The following is a 19,290-nucleotide window of genomic DNA, read 5'->3' as shown; positions in this document are numbered from 1 at the left end:
CTACCAAACATTTGGTCCCTTCCTCCAAGTCATTGATATAAATTGTAAATAGTTGAGGTCCCAGCACTGATCCCTGTGGCACTTGTTACGACTGAGGCGGGAGGCGCACACTGATTATTCTAGTTGCGCTTCTCCACAAGTCACAACGTATATTTACATTTTACCACTTACTGATGCAATCATATACTAAATTTTTCCCAGACTAAAACACATTTACCAGGTTTCTTTAACAACAAAATTGTCAGTTTATTATTAAACAAGTCTTAACTAGTAATGAAGTAAAGCATAAAACATAGATATATTTTAAAGTTCCCTTTTTACCTTAGCCCCTCACACTCGTGCGCACACATACACCGGTTAACCAGAAAAATAAAAGGGATTATAGTGTAGAGCTCTGTTACAGACAAAAAAACACTTGGGCTGAATACTTGCTCATTCTTGAAGAAAACAGCAGATGAGATATGTTGTGTTCCAAAACTGGCATACAGTCTGGCCTCCGAGTACACATAGACGGGTCACGGAATCTTTTTGGAACAGTTATTTTCAGGCAGCGATGAGAATTAATTTAACAGGCTTTTCTTCAAAGGCAGGAGATGAGTTGACACAGTGGACTTCTTAGGGTCTTTTTGAAAGGTGCTGGAAAGGTTAGCTAGGTTGTGGTCTTCTCTCCTTGGAAGTTCTCTTTTTCTGCAGGCTTCTTAAAGAGCTGGAACAGCCTCGGCTAAGCTGGGGTTCTGTCCTTCAGTTTTATTTTTTTTTAAACGACAACCCTTTTTAAGCAGTTCTTTCCTAATTTCAAACAATTCAAAAGTGAAGCCGGAAGCAGAAAGTCCACCTTCTGACCTGTCACTTCGCTGCACACATCTTCCCTAGTTACCAGGGTTTCTGTTGTATTTTTAACCTGAGTCATGTGACAAGCAGTAAATGGTGTCAAACAAGTCCTTTCAGTGTTCTCTTGATGATCCTCTTGGGGAAAAAAAACTGGTCCAACATTTATTCAGTTTGACTATGAATTCTCAAAATATTTTTAACAAAAACAGAAGCACATTCGTAACACACTCCACTCATCCCATCTTGCCAATCCAAAATTGACCAATTATGCTTACTCTCTGTTTCCTGTTAGCTAACCAATCCTCTATCTATGCTAATATGTTACCCCAATGCCATGAGCTCTTATTTTGCTTCGTAACCTTTGTGGCACCTTGTCACATGCCTTCTGGAAATCTAGGTATAGCACATCCACAGGTTCCCCTTTATCCACATTTGTTACTTCCTCAAAAAACTCCAATAAATTACTCAAACATGATTTCCCTTTCATAAAACCATGTTGACTCTGCCTGTTTATATTGAGATTTTCTAAGTGCCCCACAAGAACCTCTTTAATAATAGACTCTAGTATTTTCCCTATGACAGATGTTAAGATAACTGGCTTTTAGTTTCCTGCTTTCTGTCTCCCTCCATTCTTGAATGGAGGAGTCACATTCGCTATTTTCCAATCTGATGGGAGCTATCCAGAACCTCGGGAATTTTGGAAAATTAAAACCAATGCATCTACTATCTCAGCAGCCGCTTCTTTTAAGACCTGAGGATGAAGTCCATCAGGACCTGGGGACTTGTTAGATTTTAGTTCTAATAATTTTTTCAGTACCCTTTCCCTGGTGATTGTAATTGTTTTTAAGTTCTTCCCTTGCTTTCACCTCCTGATTCAGAATTACCTCTGAGATGTTATTGGTATCCTCTACAGTGAAGACAGATGCAAAATATCTGTCAATTCATCTGCCATCTCCTTATTTTCAATTATTAATTTCCCAGACACACACTCTAAAGAACCAACGCTCACTTTATTTACTCTCATCCTTTTTAAATACCTGTAGAAACTCTTACTGTTTTTATATTTTTATATAAAGGGATATGAGGAAAGTGTGGGAAAAAGCCATTAAAGTGGAAAATCAGCCATGATCATTATTGAATAGCATGGCAGGCTCGATGGGCTGAATGGCCTATTCCTGCTCCTATGTTCCTATTTCTAGCTATCTTTCTCTCGTACTCTAATTTCTCCCTTATTAACCTTTTAGTCATTCTTTGGGCAGAATATAAAGAACAGCAATCTTCTGATCTGCCGCTCATCTTTGCGAAAGTTTATGCTTTTTTCCCTAACTTCCTTAGTTAGCCACAGATGGGGCATCCTTCCCTTAGAGTCTTTCTCGCTGGAATGCATCTTTTCTGAGTATTCAGATTCGTCCAATCTATATGTAGATTTAAATCACCCATGATTATTGTCGTACCTTTCTCACACCCCCCCATTTATTTCATCCTGTATACCCCATCCTATGGCGCGGTTACTATTAGGGGGACCTATAAACCACTCCCACAAGTGACTTCTTACCTTTACTATTTCTCATCTCTACCCAAACTGATTCTACATCTTGATCTCCAGAACTAAGGCCATCTCTCTATATTGTACCAATGTCATCCTTAATTAACAGAGCTACCCCTCCACCTTTTCCTAGCTTTCTATCCTTCCTAAATGTCATGTACCCTTGAATATTCAGGTCCCAGTCTTTGTCATCTTGCAGCCATGTCTCTGTAATGGCTGTCAGATCGTAAGTATTTATTATTATTTGTCAATTCATCTGCTTTGTTACGATTGCTACATACATTCAGATACAGAGCCTTTAGTTCTATCTTTTTACTATTTTTGTAACCTATAGTCTTATCTGCTTGTGCACTCTTATGTTTGTACACTCTGTCCCTTCCTGCCACACTCTGATCATCATTTCCCTTATTGCTACCTTGCTGTCTTGTCTTGCTTTCTCTACTTAATTTATCATATTTTCTCAAACCTGATCCCTCACTATTTAGTTCAAAGCCTTTTTTAACAGGTAACAGGTCTGTAGATCATTTCCTCATCCCTGCATATGGGAAATGCCTCAGCTTGGCTCTGTCCTGCCTGAGATTTTTAAAACCAGTGCCTGAATCGAAGGGGCTTCAGCATTGTAGGATTTAAAAAAAAATTTACTTTTAAAACCATTGTTCAAATCTATCTCGTATAAAGTGATGATCTTTCTTTGGACTTAAAGATTTGCGTAAAATGAGTTCTTTGCCGATCTGGCCCAGTTTTTAGTCGGTTTAATTAAGAAAAGTCCTAAAATTTGGCAGTAAGTTGTCATTCTACCTATAAAAGATGTAAAAGGTGCTATATAAAGGCAATTGTTTTTGAGGTTAGATGGTTATCTGAATTCTTGTAGTAGAGTAAAGGGACCTCTTCTGAGAATGAAACAATGAATGCATCGTAGAGGAAATGCAAGGGTCATGTAGAGGAAGATTTGCTTTTTATCTGACCCATACAATGTATGGCCTGGGTGAATTAAATATGGATGTCTGTAGAAAATGGGGGAAAGAGTTCCATTCCTCAGTATTTGCCACTCCTTACCTTGATGGTAAATATTCACCTGAGTTTAAAGAGAAAAAGCTTTTTAATAGCATTGTAACAAGGGTTTAACTATTAGCTATCTGATCTGTTTACCTAGTGTTTCAATGTTTTTAAGCATATACTATGTGTGTAATGTGTTTTTTTTGGAAACTGCAGGTAATGTTGAACACAGAGAGATTGATCAAACATGCGGTACAGGAGAAGCTAGCTGTCACCATTTGCATTAATAAAATAGACAGACTCATTCTGGAGCTAAAGCTGCCTCCAACTGATGCATATTACAAACTGCGACACATTGTGGATGAAGTCAATGGCTTGCTTAGGTAGGCTGTCGTTTCTCTGTTTTGGACATATATTTCTTATAGTAAAATGGCAGTATACTTTCTGCATTACTGTGGGGAATGTTTCTGTTACATATTCAAGGTCTTTGCAGTTTAACCCAATCTCCTTTTTTCTGTACCTTTTCTAAAAAGATATTCGGATTTGATTCATTACTATATGTATGAAATGAAAAAAATCTGAATTAGTTAAACATAAATTTAAAGGGTATGAGCTATAAACTGCTTCACAAATGCCTAGAAATCCAGAACCATAGGTACGTTGCAGCACAGGAGGCCATTCAGCCCATCCAGTCTGCGCCAGCTGAAAAAGCTAGCCGCCCAATCTAATCCCACCTTCCAGCACCTGGTCTGCAGCCTTACAGGTTACAGCACCTCAGGATCAGGTCCAGGTACTTTTTAAATGAGTTGAGGGTTTCTGTCTCCACCATCGATCTGGGCAGTGAACTCCAGACACCCACCACCCTCTGGGTGAAAATGTTTTTCGTCATGTCCCCTCTAATCCTTCTACCAATCACCTTAAATCTGTGCCCCCTGGTAATTGACCTCTCCGCTTGGGGAAACAGGTCCTTCCTATCTTCTCTATCTAGGCCCCTCATAATTTTGTACACCTCAATTAGGTCATCCCTCAGCCTCCTCTCTTCTAAGGAAAACGACACTAGCTGATCCAATCTTTCCTTATAGCTACAACTTTCAAGCCCTGGCAACATTCTTGTAAATCTCCTCTGTACTCTGCCCAGAGCAGTTATGTCCTTCCTCTAATGTGGTGACTAGAACTGTACGCAATACTCCAGCTGTGGCCTAACCAGCGTTTTATACAGTTCCAGCATCCCTGCTTTTGTACTCTGTACCTTGGCCAATAAAGGAAAGCATTCCATATGCCTTCTTCACCACTTTATCTACCTGTCCTGCCACTTTCAGGGACCTGTGGACATGCACTTCTTCTACCCCTCTCAATATCCTCCTGTTTATTGTGTATTCCCTTACTTTGTTTGCCCTCCCCAAATGCATTACCTCACACTTCTCTGGATTGCATTCCATTTGCTGCTTTTCCGCCCACTGAACCAAACCATTGCTATCATTCTGGCGTCTACAACTATCCTCTTCACTATCTACTACACGGCCAATTTTTGTGTCATCAGCAACTTTCCCAATCATGCCTGCCACATTTAAGTCCAAATCATTAACATATACCACAAACAGCAAGGGACCCAACACTTAACCCTGTGGAACACTACTGGGAACCACTTTCCAGTCGCAAAATCATCCATTGACCACTACCCTTTGTTTCCTGTCACTGAGCCAATTTTGGATTCAACTTGCTACGTTCCCCTGTATCCCATGGGCTTTTATTTTTCTGACCAGTATGTCATGTGGGACCTTGTGAAATGCCTTACTAAAATCCATGTAAACCACATCCACTGCACTACCCTCATCAATTCTCCTTGTTACTTCCTCAAAAAATTCAATTTAAGTTAGTAAGACACGACCTTCCCTTAACAATCCATGCTATCACTGATTAAACCATGCTTTCTAAATGGCAGTTTATCCTATCTCTCCAGATTGATTCGAATAATTTACTCACCACCGACTGGCCTATAATTATTTGGTCTATCCCCTCGCACCCTTTTTAAACAATGGTACAACGTTTGCAGACCTCTGGTATCTCGCCTGTATCCAGTTAGGATTTGAAGATGATCCTCAGCATCTGCTATTTCCTCCCTGGCTTCCCTTAACAACCTGGGATACAATCTATCCGCCCCTGGTAATTTATCCACTTTCAAGGATGTCAGATCGTATGCTTATTGTATCTAATACTTCACACTTTTTTTTACTATAAAATCTGCATCATCCCTCTCTTTTGTGAAGACAGAGACAAAAGTGCTGATTAAGAACCCTGCCCACATCTTCTGTATCCACGCAAAAGTTCCCTTGCACATCTCTGATAGGCCCTACCCTTTCCTTAGTTATCCTCTTGCTGTTGTTGTACTGATAAAACATCTTTGGGTTTTCCTTGATTTTTACCGCCAATAATTTTTCATGTCCTCTGTTTGCTTGCTTAATTTCCTTTTTTACTTCACTCCTGCACTTTCTTTACTCTTCTAGGCTTTCTAAAGTATTAAGTTTTTTGTCACTGTCATAAGCTTTCTTTTTCTGCTTTATCTTACCTTGTATAATTCTGGATAACCAGGGGGCTTTAGATTTGGCCATACCACCATTTATCTTTGTGGGGACATGTCTACACTGTGCCTGTAGAAGCTCGCTTTTGAATGCCTCCCACTGGTTTGCCACTGATTTTTCTTCAAGTAGCTGTATCCTTTCGCCAGATTACCTTTCATTTTCCTTTGCCTTAGCTGCCTGGGTCCTAAGCCCCTCTACTTCTCTGTCTTTTTAAGATGTTCCTTTAAAACTAACCTCTTTGACAAAGCTTTTGGTTATCTGCCCTGGTAGCTCCTTATGTGGCTCAGTGTCATATCTTGTTTTATAGTATCTAAGAAGCGGCTTGGGACATTTTATTGCATTGAAGCTGCTATATAAATACATTTTGTTCATTTTGTCCAATAATGGTTGATTCTGTGGTGGCAAGACTACTGCTGAAATCTTTGCCTCCTTCAAGGTGAATATTTCATTTAACATCTTTGCCAAGAACTAATGAGACATCCTCCTCTGCCTTTTCACCCCTTGTAAAAAGGTGATTTGACTTTATTAGTATTCTTGTACAATGCTTGACTGTGAAGAGGGATTGGGTTGCCACAACCCATTATGTTTTCAAATTTTAAAGTAAACTTAATGTTCTTTTTCAATTCATGGGACATGATTTGGCATCTACAGTTCACTGACCTTAATTCTGTTGGATATAGAGATCTTGACAAGAGACGAAGCAATTATCCACAAGGAGGAACAAATTTGGAGGGTGTGCAACTTGGTGCTGCATCAATGCAACTCCTAGTAGCTATCTTAAGAACATTGCCAGAGAGCTGAGTTACATTTTCTGTTTTTGCTTTAACAAGAGAATGGAATATGATGCAAATGGATCGTAGAATCAAAATAAATTGTAGCTCAGGAGGAGGCTATTTTGGCCGTTGCACCTGTGCAGGTGCCAGCTTTCCAACTAGAGCTACCAACTCTAATCTCATTTGTCTACCTTTACAGAATCTTAAACAGAACAAGAAATCATACAACCCTTGTTTAAACCTATTTTTCTCTTTCTCTCTCTCTAGTGTCTATTCAACAGATGAAAACTTGATTGTTTCCCCTCTGTTGGGTAATGTTTGCTTTGCCAGTTCTCAGTACAGTATTTGCTTCACCCTGGGATCCTTTGCCAAGATCTATGCAGATACATATGGTGAGCATTAGTTATAATTAAATAAGATAGAAAAACATTTGGTGCTTTTGACCTGCAGATAATTCCTTTGTAATACTGATCTATACATCATAGAATTGTTACAGCGCAGAAAGAGGCCATTCAGCCCATCTTCTCTGCACCACCTTTCTGAATGAGCAATTCACTTAGTGCCATTCCCTTGCCTTCTCCCCAGAACCCTGCACATTCTTCATTTTCAGATAACAGCCCAATTCCCTTTTCAATGTATTAGTGGTCAGCTTTGTTCATTTCGCAAAAGTTTGAAGAATCGGCTGACATTAAGTGTACCTATCTGAAATGCAAGAAATGTAGATAAACAATTTAGAGTTGATATGACCGACTGCTCAAGTCAAAGCCCCCAATCAAAATATATGATTCTGATTGTGGTGGGAGAAACGCACCGTTGATTCAGTCCCGTCCCTCCGTAGATCGCCTAACTGTGTAACAGCCCCGACAACCAATTTTATCTGCAGCACCTGTGGAAGAGTCTGTCACTCTAGAATTGGCCTTTATAGCCACTCCAGGCGCTGCTGCACAAACCACTGACCACCTCCAGGCGCTTTCCCATTGTCTCTCGAGACAAGGAGGCCAAAGAAGTGGTCAGCTTTGTTCATTTAGCAAAAGTTTGAAGAATCGGCTGACATTAAGTGTACCTATCTGAAATGCAAGAAATGTAGATAAACGATATAGAGTTGATATGACCGACTGCTCAAGTCAAAGCCCCCAATCAAAATATATGATTCTGATTGTGATGGGAGAAACGCACCGTTGATTCAGTCCCGTCCCTCCATAGATGGGATAACATATAATTTTAAACTTTCCAAATTAAAGAAAGACCCAGCCAAATTGTACCATCTATTAACCCCCGAATGAGGCTAACCAAACCAAGTGTCTCTAGATCAACAAATTAACTGTTTAATTAAAAAATCAAAATTCTTAAACACTATTAAGATATAAATAACATTTAAAATAGAAAAAAATTAGAGTCCTTGCATATATACTCTCCTGCCAAAGTGAAATTTTCCAATGAGGAACAGTCCAACGTTGCTTGAAGTCCTCACAGCCGTCCAATGGGGACAAAAAAGGTTCTTCAACAGTAGAACAGTCAGTAGTCTAATTCAGCAGTTGAATTGATGCTCTTTTCCAGCAATAAATTTCAACAATTACAGTTCAGTAGTTAAAGGAATTTGGTTAATTTCTTTTAAGAAATTATTCTGGCTTGACATCAGAATTCTGAGAGTATAATGAATAGGGTTTAAATAAACCAAGAGAGAGCTTTCATTTCCTTCAGCATATGCTGGTCCAGCTGTCTGTCTGCATCTCTGTTAACTGTGTCTCAAAAGCCAGTTTTTCAACTAGTTTCAAACTTCATTTGGTAAACAATGTGTCTCGTGTCTTTGGTCTTGAGTGGCTGTATCCTGGGGCAACGAGAATGCATTCTTTGACTGAATCTCTGGAGCTCTTTGCCTTAAAGCAGCACTTATCCTTTTTCAGCCTTAAAGGCACACCGCATTCTTCCCGAAAAAAAGAACTACAGGATCATAACAGTGTGCATTCATTATTTAGAGCTAGCTCACAAGTACAATCAAGAAGACGAATGGAATGCAGGCCTTCTTCAGGAGCAATCTAGAATATGAAAGCTTGGAAGATACTCTGTAGTTATACATCGCATTGATCAGAACTTGTCTGGAATATTGTGTTCCATTTTAGGACTATTACATTAAGAAAAATATACTGACCTTGGAAGGCATCCAGCAGCAATTCATCAAGGTTAAAACCTGAGATGAAGAACCTTATCCTAGATTTGGTAATATATTCCCCAGAGATGAGGTTAAGAATTGTTTTGCTGAGGCATTTAAAATAATGATTGGTTAAAAAGAAAATGACTCTTTTCTAGTTGGAAGATTTATAACCAGGGGACATCATTTTAGAATTAGAACTAGATCAGTTGAAGTCACATTCAGAAAACAGCGCATTCACATGTTATGGAATGCACAGAGGCCATAGATGCAGATTCAATTGAAGTATTTAAAAGGGAGGGAGATATTGAGGAATTAAATGTAATAAGGGATATGAAGATAGGATAGAGACCTGAATGATAAAGGTCTTCATTTTTCAAAGTTTTAGGCGTCATTGTACGGAGTTAAGAATATAAGAAACTGCAAGCTATTTACAACACCTTCCTCTCCAACCAAAGCCCATGTATGATTATGGACTTGTAGTGCTTTGCACAGTTCTGTTCTCTGTATCATAAAAAGGATACAGAAGCACCAGCAAAGGTGCACAAAAGATTTGCAATGATGTTACCAGAACTGAGAGGCTGGACCTGTCAGCAAAGATTGAACAGACTGGGGCTGTTTTTGCTAGAAAAGAGAAGGCTGAATGTTGATCATATATAGGTCTGAATGAAAGGATTTGATTGGGTAGACATAGAAAAGGTGTTTCCAATTATAGGGGAGACCAAAACTAGAGGCCATAAATATATGATAGTCACTAATATTGCAGTAGGGAAATTCACAAGAGACTTCTTTACCCAGTGAATGGGTGAGAATGTGGAACTCACTACCACAGTGTGGTTGAGGCAATAGTATCGATGCATTTAAGGGAAAGCTAAATAAAATCATGAGAAAGGAAGGAATAGAAGGTTATGCTGATAGGGTTGGTTGTAGAAGGGTTGGAAGAAGCTCATGAGCATAAAAACTGGCATGAACCAGTTGGGCCTAATGGCCCATTTCTGCACTACAATCTATATAATTATATGGACTATCTTCATTTATCTGTTCTACTTTAGTTACTTCTCCTACCTGCCCTGACAAAATTCAATAAGTAATATAAATATTGCTATCGCTCTCAATTCCATAATGTAACAGCTGTTGATCTGATACTCTTTAGAAGTGCCAGTTGATTCTGAATCGACTACCTTCTCTGGGACTCTGTCAACCTGGGAGATACAAATCTGGCCGCCTAAGATCAGAGAATTTTAATTGCTTCTTTGCCTGGACATTATGCAGTGCACAGCTGTTAAATATGTCTGTTCCACTGATCTGAGCATTCTATTCAGGAGATTTTCCAAACAAATGTTGCTGTTTCTTGTGGTTGGCTTGGGTGCCTCTGGCAGAGGTCTGTAAGCAAATCAGCTGCCCCCATATCCTCTTGACTGAGGAAAGTTTAAAGACAAAAATTAGATATTCTGTATTTAAGATTTTTATGTGTGTGGCACGATAATATTGTGGATTTCTCTTTGATCAATCAAATCACAGTGCTAGCATCTGTAGTCTTTGCAATCAATCAAATCCCAGAACAACAAACCAAACAGAATCAGGGGAGCCACGAGACCTGGAACCAGAGGCTAATCCTAGCACAATCTCTGTAGTGCTATTGCTAACTAGTTTAACTGCAAAAACAATTGCTCACATTCTGTGAGGGGTGGGGGGTGGAGATTGCATGTGCCTGCCACCCGCTGTATTTTATGCTGCTAAAAATAAAATTCGTATCATAAGGATTTCATTCAGGAAAAGCTGTATAGATCCACAACACTTTTTCTGATTGCTCTAACAATGTTCCCATGTACCCTGATGCATCATGCCAGGCTTTATGAATTTCCTGACTTTCTCCTGTTAATGTGTGGCCTGTATAAGGTGCAGCTTTGCAGTGCATACAGGAAAGTGAATATGCAAAGTGAGCGACAGCACCTTTTGCTTAGTTGCCACCATGCATCATCAAATACCATCACCACCCAATCACATAAACATGCTCCCATGTTCCTCTACAGCATCGCTGTTTCTTCCTCTGCCTCAAGGTTGGGACTCCCTGCTTTCCTAGACTTGACGCCACTTCGCAAATCCACTATTCTGTTCTCTGAACCCGACTCTGCTGCCACAGCCTAGTTTCTTCCCCGCCAAGTGCCAGGAAGGCATCCTGCAAGAAAGTTAAAGTTTATGAGATGCATACAAGGCGTGTTCATAAGAGTAAGAAAAATTTGTAGAGAGGAAGTGTTGATGGCATACAGAGATCTATTTTTAAAAATCTGATAGGATTGAAACAACAAATGGTGAGGCATGAATGGCAGACTGCAAAGGTAGTTTTTCATTAATCATAAGCAATAGAGAATCAACTAATATTTTCTTTAAAAAATAAACTTATACATTTTATTTTCAGCTGTTATTTGCATGGTTCTGATTACTGTCCAAAATGTGATGTTTTAGAAAATTTTATTTTTTTTTATTTTTTTTTATTTTTTTGTACAGGGGACATTAACTATATGGAGTTTGCAAAGCGACTATGGGGTGACATTTACTTTAACCCAAAAACGTAAGTTTAAACTCACTCAAGTTGTTTCTTAACATGTAATCCTACAGCTAAATGTATGCTGGTATATGCTTTTGTCCCTTTTGTTTAAAGAAATTTGTGCTCATCGGGGTGGGTGATGTTAGTGACAAGGGATGGATCTTTTCACATTCCAGGAACTCTGGTCAGTTCTAGCACAGATATAGAATAAAATACTCTCTTCTCTGCTCCAACAACATGCCTCAGTCCCAAACTCAGAAGAGCAACCTCTTTAGGATATGGACATCGGTTGCAAGTCCAGCATTTATTGCCCAACCCTAGCTTCCTTTGAGAAGGCGTGGTGAGCCTTCTTGTATCCCTGTAGTCGATGTGGTAAAGGTACTCCCACAATGCTGTCAGTAAGAAGTTCCAGGATTTTGACCCAGAGATGCTGAATGAATGGTGACATATGTTCAAGTTGGGATGTGTGTGACTTTAAGGTTCCTGTGCACCTGCTGCCCTTGTTCTTGGGTGGAAGAGGTCCTGGGTTTGGGAGGTGCTACCGAAGAAGCATTGGTGAGTTGTTGCATTGCACTTTGTAGATTCTGCCATGTGTACTATGCTGGTGGAGAGGGTGGATGTTTAAGGTGGTGTATACGAAGCCGGTTAAGTAGACTGCTTTGTCCTGGATGGTGTCTTGTTCCTTAAATGTTGTTGATGTTGCACCCATCCAGGCAAGAATTAATCTCTAATTAACGTAAGGATTTATAGTATCTATAATTTACTGCCTTAAAAGGGACTGACCTTATCACCTTCCCAGCAAACTAATAATTTGTGTGCTACATGGCATAACACTTCTGCACAGTATCCAACCTTTCATAAACAATATCACTGGAGACTGGCAACATTTCAGTGAACCACCGGTAATGGGAAATGGCCTGTTGGTAAGAAATCTAAGGGTGCATTTATATTACAAGTTTAACCTTAAAGTGAATCAGTTTTACTTTGCAGCTACATTACAGGTATGGTGTAAATGCAGCCTGATTCTGGTTCGAGCTCGACCTGACACCAAGTTGGAATCTCAGTGACTTCTCTCCAGAGTCAGTTTGGGCTTTGACACCAGATTTACATGTTTAACGTCAGCAGAGTACAAATGGCTCCTCATCAATGCCAAACTTGTAGTATAAAAGCAGTCTAGGAGATTCACCCTGGGCTCCACTGGGACACCTTCCAGTGGTTAGTTATAGAGTGGCATGGATGTAAGAATTCGTTCCTAACTAGGTACAATCTTGGTACCAAAAAAAGGCAAGAATGTTTAATCAGTCTTTTAAAATACATATTTAAAAGGGCTTATCAAATAAATTGGCTTGTTAAGTATTCTTTTGTATTTAATATCGTGTTAAAATGTAGATTTTCAAAATTGATTTCCAACTATTGCACACAAAAATACATTCTCCTTTCAGACGGAAGTTTACTAAGAAGGCACCAACCAGTAACTCTCAGAGAAGTTTTGTAGAGTTCATCCTGGAGCCTGTCTATAAGATTCTTTCTCAGGTATGTATAGCAAAATTGTTGACTGTTGACACACTACATAATAGAAACAGTAGAATGTTTGACTGTAGTTTCGCGGCATAATTTAATTTAGGGCAAAATACTGCAGATGTCAGCAGTCTGAAACAAAAACAAAACGTGAACTGCTGTGATCTGTTCACATCTCTTAACTGACTTATTCTAGCCCATCTGAACCCTATTATCCCAAAAAATAAACAAAATTGTGGATCCCCTCATATATATCCAGAATGTAGAAAATTATGCTGTTTAACTGGAACTGGACATCCCAAGATATTTGCCTGCATATGTGCTTAATTTTGTTTGCAGAGGAGTTAGGCTTTTTTGCAGAACATCCTTGGACTAAGCACTTTAAGCATTTTTAGCATTCAGATAGAGAGATTGTGAATGGGCACTTCTGGTCTTCCTGGTGCTTTTGTTTACTGTTGGCATCTGACTTACATTATCGAATAGCTTATCTCGGAGAACGACCCAAAATGGCCTTTAAGTGTCTGAAAATGTAGCTTGACTTCAACCTTTTTGAGATATGAGAAAATTAACTTTACAATATTCAGAACATGTATTTCAAACATTTTTCATTGTTTGTTGTTTTCCCCACAACAGAGAAGGAATAATAATGGATATTGAGTGTTGAGAGTAGGTCAAGCTAGCTTAGAAGTTGGGGCAATAATTGGACAAAGATGGTCAGGGTGTGGAGACAGGAAATTGCCTCACTGGGGGTGGCAGGGTTGAGGGTGGAAGCAAGAAAACCACCTCAATAGGAGTGAGTGAAGAAAAATGTTTTGAATTTTCGTGGAAGTCATGGAGCAGGGATGTGGACTTTAATTCTGATGAGAAATGTAGTAAAGCTGTTTACATGTGACGCACAGGTTGTTGGTGATGTAGACACTACTCTGCCACGCACATTGGATGAACTTGGTATTCATTTGACAAAGGAGGAATTAAAGCTCAACATCAGGCCCTTGCTCCGACTTGTCTGTAAGAAATTCTTCGGTGACTTTACAGGTAATTTAATGGCCAGCTATTTAAGATTAAGCAGACAAGCCCTTTGTGCATTTCTGGTTATACTGAATAAAATTTACTTGATGTGCAGTTAAAATTGCATGAGCTGCTACATTAGAAAAGAGTGAAAAATTGGGGAAGGAGAATCTGCATAAAGTAGATGAAACCAGTAATTATAATTTCAAAAAGAGTAGCCTAGTCCTTGTAATATTTCCCTCAGTCAGTTTACCTTTATGGTATGTGAATGGAAAAGGCAATTAGAAGTGTTTTGTTTTGTACCCTGTGAGTTTCCACAACTCATAGATGAGCAAGCAGGTAATTCCTTAAAGATACATGCTAGGGTAAATAGCTGCATTTTAATGTTCCAAAAATTAAGCAATAGTAAACTGCACCATGGGAAATAAGCTAGAAAGGCATAAATTTATTGATTGGTTAATATATTTCCAACATTTCCAAGTGAGGACGTTTTCTGTGCCTAATTTTTACAAGCTTACAAATTATGTCTGAACAATGGTAATTAATATCATTGGTTAGCCCTAAAGATATTGGCCACCATATCACAATTATAATTTGTGTGCTGCAGTGCAACGTATTTATGGCAGTCGGGTGGGAATCCTGCATAAAGTGAGTTTCTAAAAAAATTTATTTGTACTGTACAGAGGAATTAATGAATTAAATTTAACCATCTATTTTATTTATTGGAGCCTGCTTGTAAAATCAAATAAACAAATAGCTAGTCCAAAAATGAGACTCGATCATTCTATTCAGTGGATTTATAGCATTCTGTTACAGTGTGGAAATAGTATTGCTGTCGTTTTGGAAGAGACTTTGTAAAAGATTTCCTGTTGCTAATGATTCTCAATACCCAGTGTAACTTTTCGACAGGCTTGGTAGACATGTGTGTGCAACATATCCCATCCCCGCAGTCTGGTGCAAGAAATAAAATCGAACATACATACACAGGTAGCCTGGATTTGGATCTTGGAGAAACTATGCTAGAGTGTGATCCTGATGTAAGTAAAGTGTTTTTTTAAAATTTCCTTCTGAAAGCTTTCACTTTGTAATGTATCTTTTTTTGTGGTCCATCTAACCTGATGATTATGCAGCTGCCAACCTGATCGATGCTGCCACCAATGACACATTTAACTGATAACCAAGAAATGCCAGGGACAACCAAGGCTTTCTCCTCTATTTAGTATTTATTGCCTGCTCATGTGACAGTTTGGGAATTGAAGTAAAATTGATTTTATTGGTGTTTCATCTGCCTTGTCCTGTTAAGAGATTAACTGTTGTTGTACTTGTTTACTTGGCAGATGTTTCATATTGTTCATATTACACTAATCTACAACAATGAAACTCTTGTATATAACTCTTGTATATAACTCTTGTATTTTTTGTGATTGCACAGGGCCCTCTGATGTGCCACACCACTAAGATGTACAGTACGGAGGATGGTGTACAGTTCCATGCATTTGGCAGGGTGTTGAGTGGAACCATTCATGCAGGGCAGCCAGTGAAGGTACTGGGAGAGAACTACACACTGGAGGATGAGGAAGATTCACAAATCTGCACAGTGGGCAGGCTCTGGATTTCGGTTGCAAGGTGCTTATTTGGTAGAAACATTCCTATTGGTTTGGATAGGAATTTGAACTAAATGGATATTGCCATCATACAGTTGATGTAAGAACAGATAAATGATTGATTAACCTTTTCCCTGTCCTCCAGAAAAGACCGATATGTAGTATTGTCTGGTTGACTTAAAGGGATCTGTAGAAACTAGACAAATTTCAAGAATTAGCCAGCGCTCTTGAAAATTCTCTTCCTTGTTCCTCTTAAGGGTAGTAAAGCTAACTTAGTTAACTTTTTGTTTTGTTGATTTATTTGTCTGGGCATTACCTATTTCTTACAGTTCTCACTTTCCCTGATACAGTGGATGGATTGCATTTGGCTTCCATATGGAAAGCGTTTGGGTATTTGAGAAGTCAGGGTGATTGCCACTCAAATTGTCTTTTCCTTCCTCCCTATAGTCAGGTGTCCACAAGGGCCTTGCCATGCCAACAGATCTGTGAATGGAGACATAGGAATTACTGCCATAGACTAAGTTTTAATTTATTTTGATTCTGTTTCTTTAGCACCTTTAACATAAAGCGTCCCAAGGTGCTTCACAGGAGCATTATAAAGCAAATTTTGACATTGTGCCACATAAGACGATGTTAATGCAGATAACCAAACACTTAGTCACAGATGTAGGATTTAAGGAGCGTTTTAAAAGAAGAGAGGCAAAGACGTTAAGGGAGGGAATTCCAGAACTTCAGGGCCTAGGAAATTGTAGGTATGGCCACCAGTGTTAGAGCAATTAAAATCAGGGATACTCATGAAGCCAGAATTAGACGAGTGCAGATATCTCGACGGGTTGAGGGCCTGGAGGAGATAAGAGATAGGGAGGGGTGACGTCATGGAGGGATTTTAAAACAAGGATTGAGAATTTTAACACTCTAACTCACTGGCAATGCTGGGCACAACTGTACCTCCCTTTGATGGTGGCCTGGCCAAGATTGGAAAGGGTCATGGTGGTCGTGGGCACTCCCCCATGTCCTTGATGTACTGCACTGGATCTTGGTGCTCCAATGTGCTAAGCTGACCACGGTTCTAATTAGCACACTATTGAGCAGCATAATTGCACAAGTTATTTGTTGAAATTCTGGAATATTATAGCTCTCCTGTGGAGCGCAATAGGGCATTTTATTATGTTAAAGGTGCTGTATTGTTGTTGGCGGCTTATGTTGCTCATTTAATTCCTAATAATTGGTTCAGAATGGGATTAGCAAAGATCTGGTTACTGTGACCTTCTTAGTTAGGAAATATTGCATTGCATGGGGAATGGACAGGAAGAGCAAGAAAAGAATAACTTGTAAAATGTTACGGAGGGGGTAACAATCAAAATAAATTAAAATTTATGTCTATGGCAGTGATTCCCATGTCTCCAATCACAGATCTGTTGGTGTGGCAAGGCCCTTGTGGAAGTTTGGCAAAAGTATCTATATTTTTAATAAAAAGATTCCTCGTTGATCTATATACTTATGAAACAGTTAACATTATTGAATCCTTCATTGTATTTCTTTTCTTACCTAAAAATGTTATGATTTATCCTTTCTTTAAGGTATCATATAGAGGTAAACAGAGTTCCAGCTGGTAACTGGGTGCTCATTGAAGGAGTTGATCAACCCATTGTAAAGACAGCCACCATCACAGAACCAAGAGGCAATGATGAGGTAAAACATTTTAGCACGTTTCAAAATAGCATTTGAAAATATAGGTTTAATAAATTTAAGCATAATTGTTTTTATAGATTTTGAGATTAAAAATAGGCAGAATATACCTGTTATGATATACTGTGGAGTGCATTGCAACTGGTCAGTTCGATAATTGCTTAAAATTCATGGATGATGGTAAATATGCCCTGCCAGACGACACAATGAGGGTAAATTTTCATGGGGCTTCGCTCAATTATCCACTGTAAATTTGGTGGAATAGCCATAGAAACATTTTTTTAAAAACAGCGTAAATGGTATTTATGGCATTTTCTGGACAGAGGTCTGGTCTTACTGTGGTCTGCCAGGTTTCTCTGTTTCAAGCATTAACATGAGGATTTCTGCCTTACTGGTGGTGAATTCTAATTTCAGGCTCAGATCTTCAGGCCTCTCAAGTTTAATACAGCATCTGTCATTAAAATAGCCGTGGAACCTGTCAATCCATCTGAGCTTCCAAAAATGCTGGACGGCTTAAGAAAGGTCAACAAAAGCTACCCATCACTAACTACTAAGGTATGAATGCAGTGAGCATTACACAGAAGGTTCGCATATTCTCAATGCACAAACTTGTATTTATATGATAAGGACATAAGAAATAGGAGTAGGCCATACGGCCCCTCAAGTAGGCTGCGCCATTCTATAAGGTCATAGCTGATCTTCTCCATCAGCTCAATTTTTCACAACCTCTGGATAGCAAAAACACTTTACAGCCATCAAAGTAGGTTGTTTTTTTGCAATGTAGTCACTGTTGTAATGGACAAAATGTGGCAGCCAATTTATGCACAGCAAAGTCCCACAGACAGCAATGAGATAAATGATCACGTGATCTATTTTTGTGAAGTTGAGGGGTAATTATTGGCCAGGATACCGAAGAGAAGTTCCATGCTCTTCAGAATTGTGCCATCGGATCTTTTATGTTAACCTGATAGATCAGTCCAGACCTCGGTTAACATCTCCTTCAAAAGGCGGCACCTCTGATAATACAGCACTCCCTTTAGTACTGCACTGGGAGTATCAGCCTAGATTTTATGCTCAAGTCTCTTGAGTGGAATTTGAACCCACAACTTTCTGACTCAGAAGCAGGAGTGCAGTTAATGAGTCGTACCTGACACCTTCTAATTTCAGGGCACATTTAACTGTCCAAACTCTTTATATTTTAGTTTAAGCAGAAGTGCTCTTCATTTTTTTCAGTGTTTACACAAAAATGATGTGCTATAGATATTGCCTACTATAGAGGTGGTAAATGAAACACAAGGTGCAGACTTGAAGACAATTTACAAACCTATGAAACAAACATTTTTTGAAATTGAGAAAAGAACATAAATTACATTTAATTCAGCTACAAGTAACTAAAGCTTTTTGAGGTGAAAATTTAAAAATGTATGCCTGTTACAACAAAAGTGCAGACTGCAGCAAACGTTTAGTGTTGCAGATGGATTTGTAGCATTCTTGGAGGTGAAACTCATACAGTAGGTGGCAGTAGGAACACTCTTTGTTTTTATAGGAGCTTTCAATATTTGCATTGGTTACATTAATACCCTGCACATTCAAGAGTGTTTACTGACATTGGATCATTGGATGAAAGCAACACTTGGGTATTGATCACCTTATTTTTATGTTTAAATTTTCATTCATTACCATTTATAAGTATAACTCGATTTGATTTTTTTCTTGCTGTTCTCTAAAGCATTTGGAGAAATTAAAAACTATAAAACACTTAAATTCCAATTTTTTTGTACTCTTTGTTTTGATGTGGGCGGCACAGTGGCGCAGTGGTTAGCACCGCAGCCTCACAGCTCCAGCGACCCGGGTTCAATTCTGGGTACTGCCTGTGTGGAGTTTGCAAGTTCTCCCTGTGTCTGCGTGGGCTTTCTCCGGGTGCTGCGGTTTCCTCCCACAAGCCAAAAAGACTTGCAGGTTGGTAGGTAAATTGGCCATTATAAATTGCCCCTAGTATAAGTAGGTGATAGGGACAGGTGGGGATGTGGTAGGAATATGGGATTAGTG

General features: G+C 39.1%; 1 protein-coding gene across 2 annotated transcripts in view; it reads left to right on the top strand.

Annotated features, from left to right (window-relative positions):
• eftud2 (elongation factor Tu GTP binding domain containing 2) overlaps positions 1-19,290 on the top strand; it is a 61,268-nt gene that overhangs the window by 23,932 nt on the left and 18,046 nt on the right. For both annotated transcript variants that reach the window (XM_068013261.1, XM_068013262.1), the window contains 9 exons: positions 3,590-3,756; positions 6,993-7,117; positions 11,383-11,446; positions 12,865-12,955; positions 13,840-13,975; positions 14,858-14,985; positions 15,381-15,574; positions 17,133-17,244; positions 17,656-17,796. In XM_068013261.1, the coding sequence (XP_067869362.1) occupies positions 3,590-3,756; positions 6,993-7,117; positions 11,383-11,446; positions 12,865-12,955; positions 13,840-13,975; positions 14,858-14,985; positions 15,381-15,574; positions 17,133-17,244; positions 17,656-17,796 (1,158 nt within the window). The remainder of the gene's footprint in view (positions 1-3,589; positions 3,757-6,992; positions 7,118-11,382; positions 11,447-12,864; positions 12,956-13,839; positions 13,976-14,857; positions 14,986-15,380; positions 15,575-17,132; positions 17,245-17,655; positions 17,797-19,290) is intronic.

This window comes from Heterodontus francisci, chromosome 33 (genome assembly GCF_036365525.1).
Source record: "Heterodontus francisci isolate sHetFra1 chromosome 33, sHetFra1.hap1, whole genome shotgun sequence".
Taxonomy (NCBI): domain Eukaryota; kingdom Metazoa; phylum Chordata; class Chondrichthyes; order Heterodontiformes; family Heterodontidae; genus Heterodontus; species Heterodontus francisci.
Note: the sequence above shows the minus strand (reverse complement) of the source record. Positions and strands in the feature narration are given on the sequence as shown.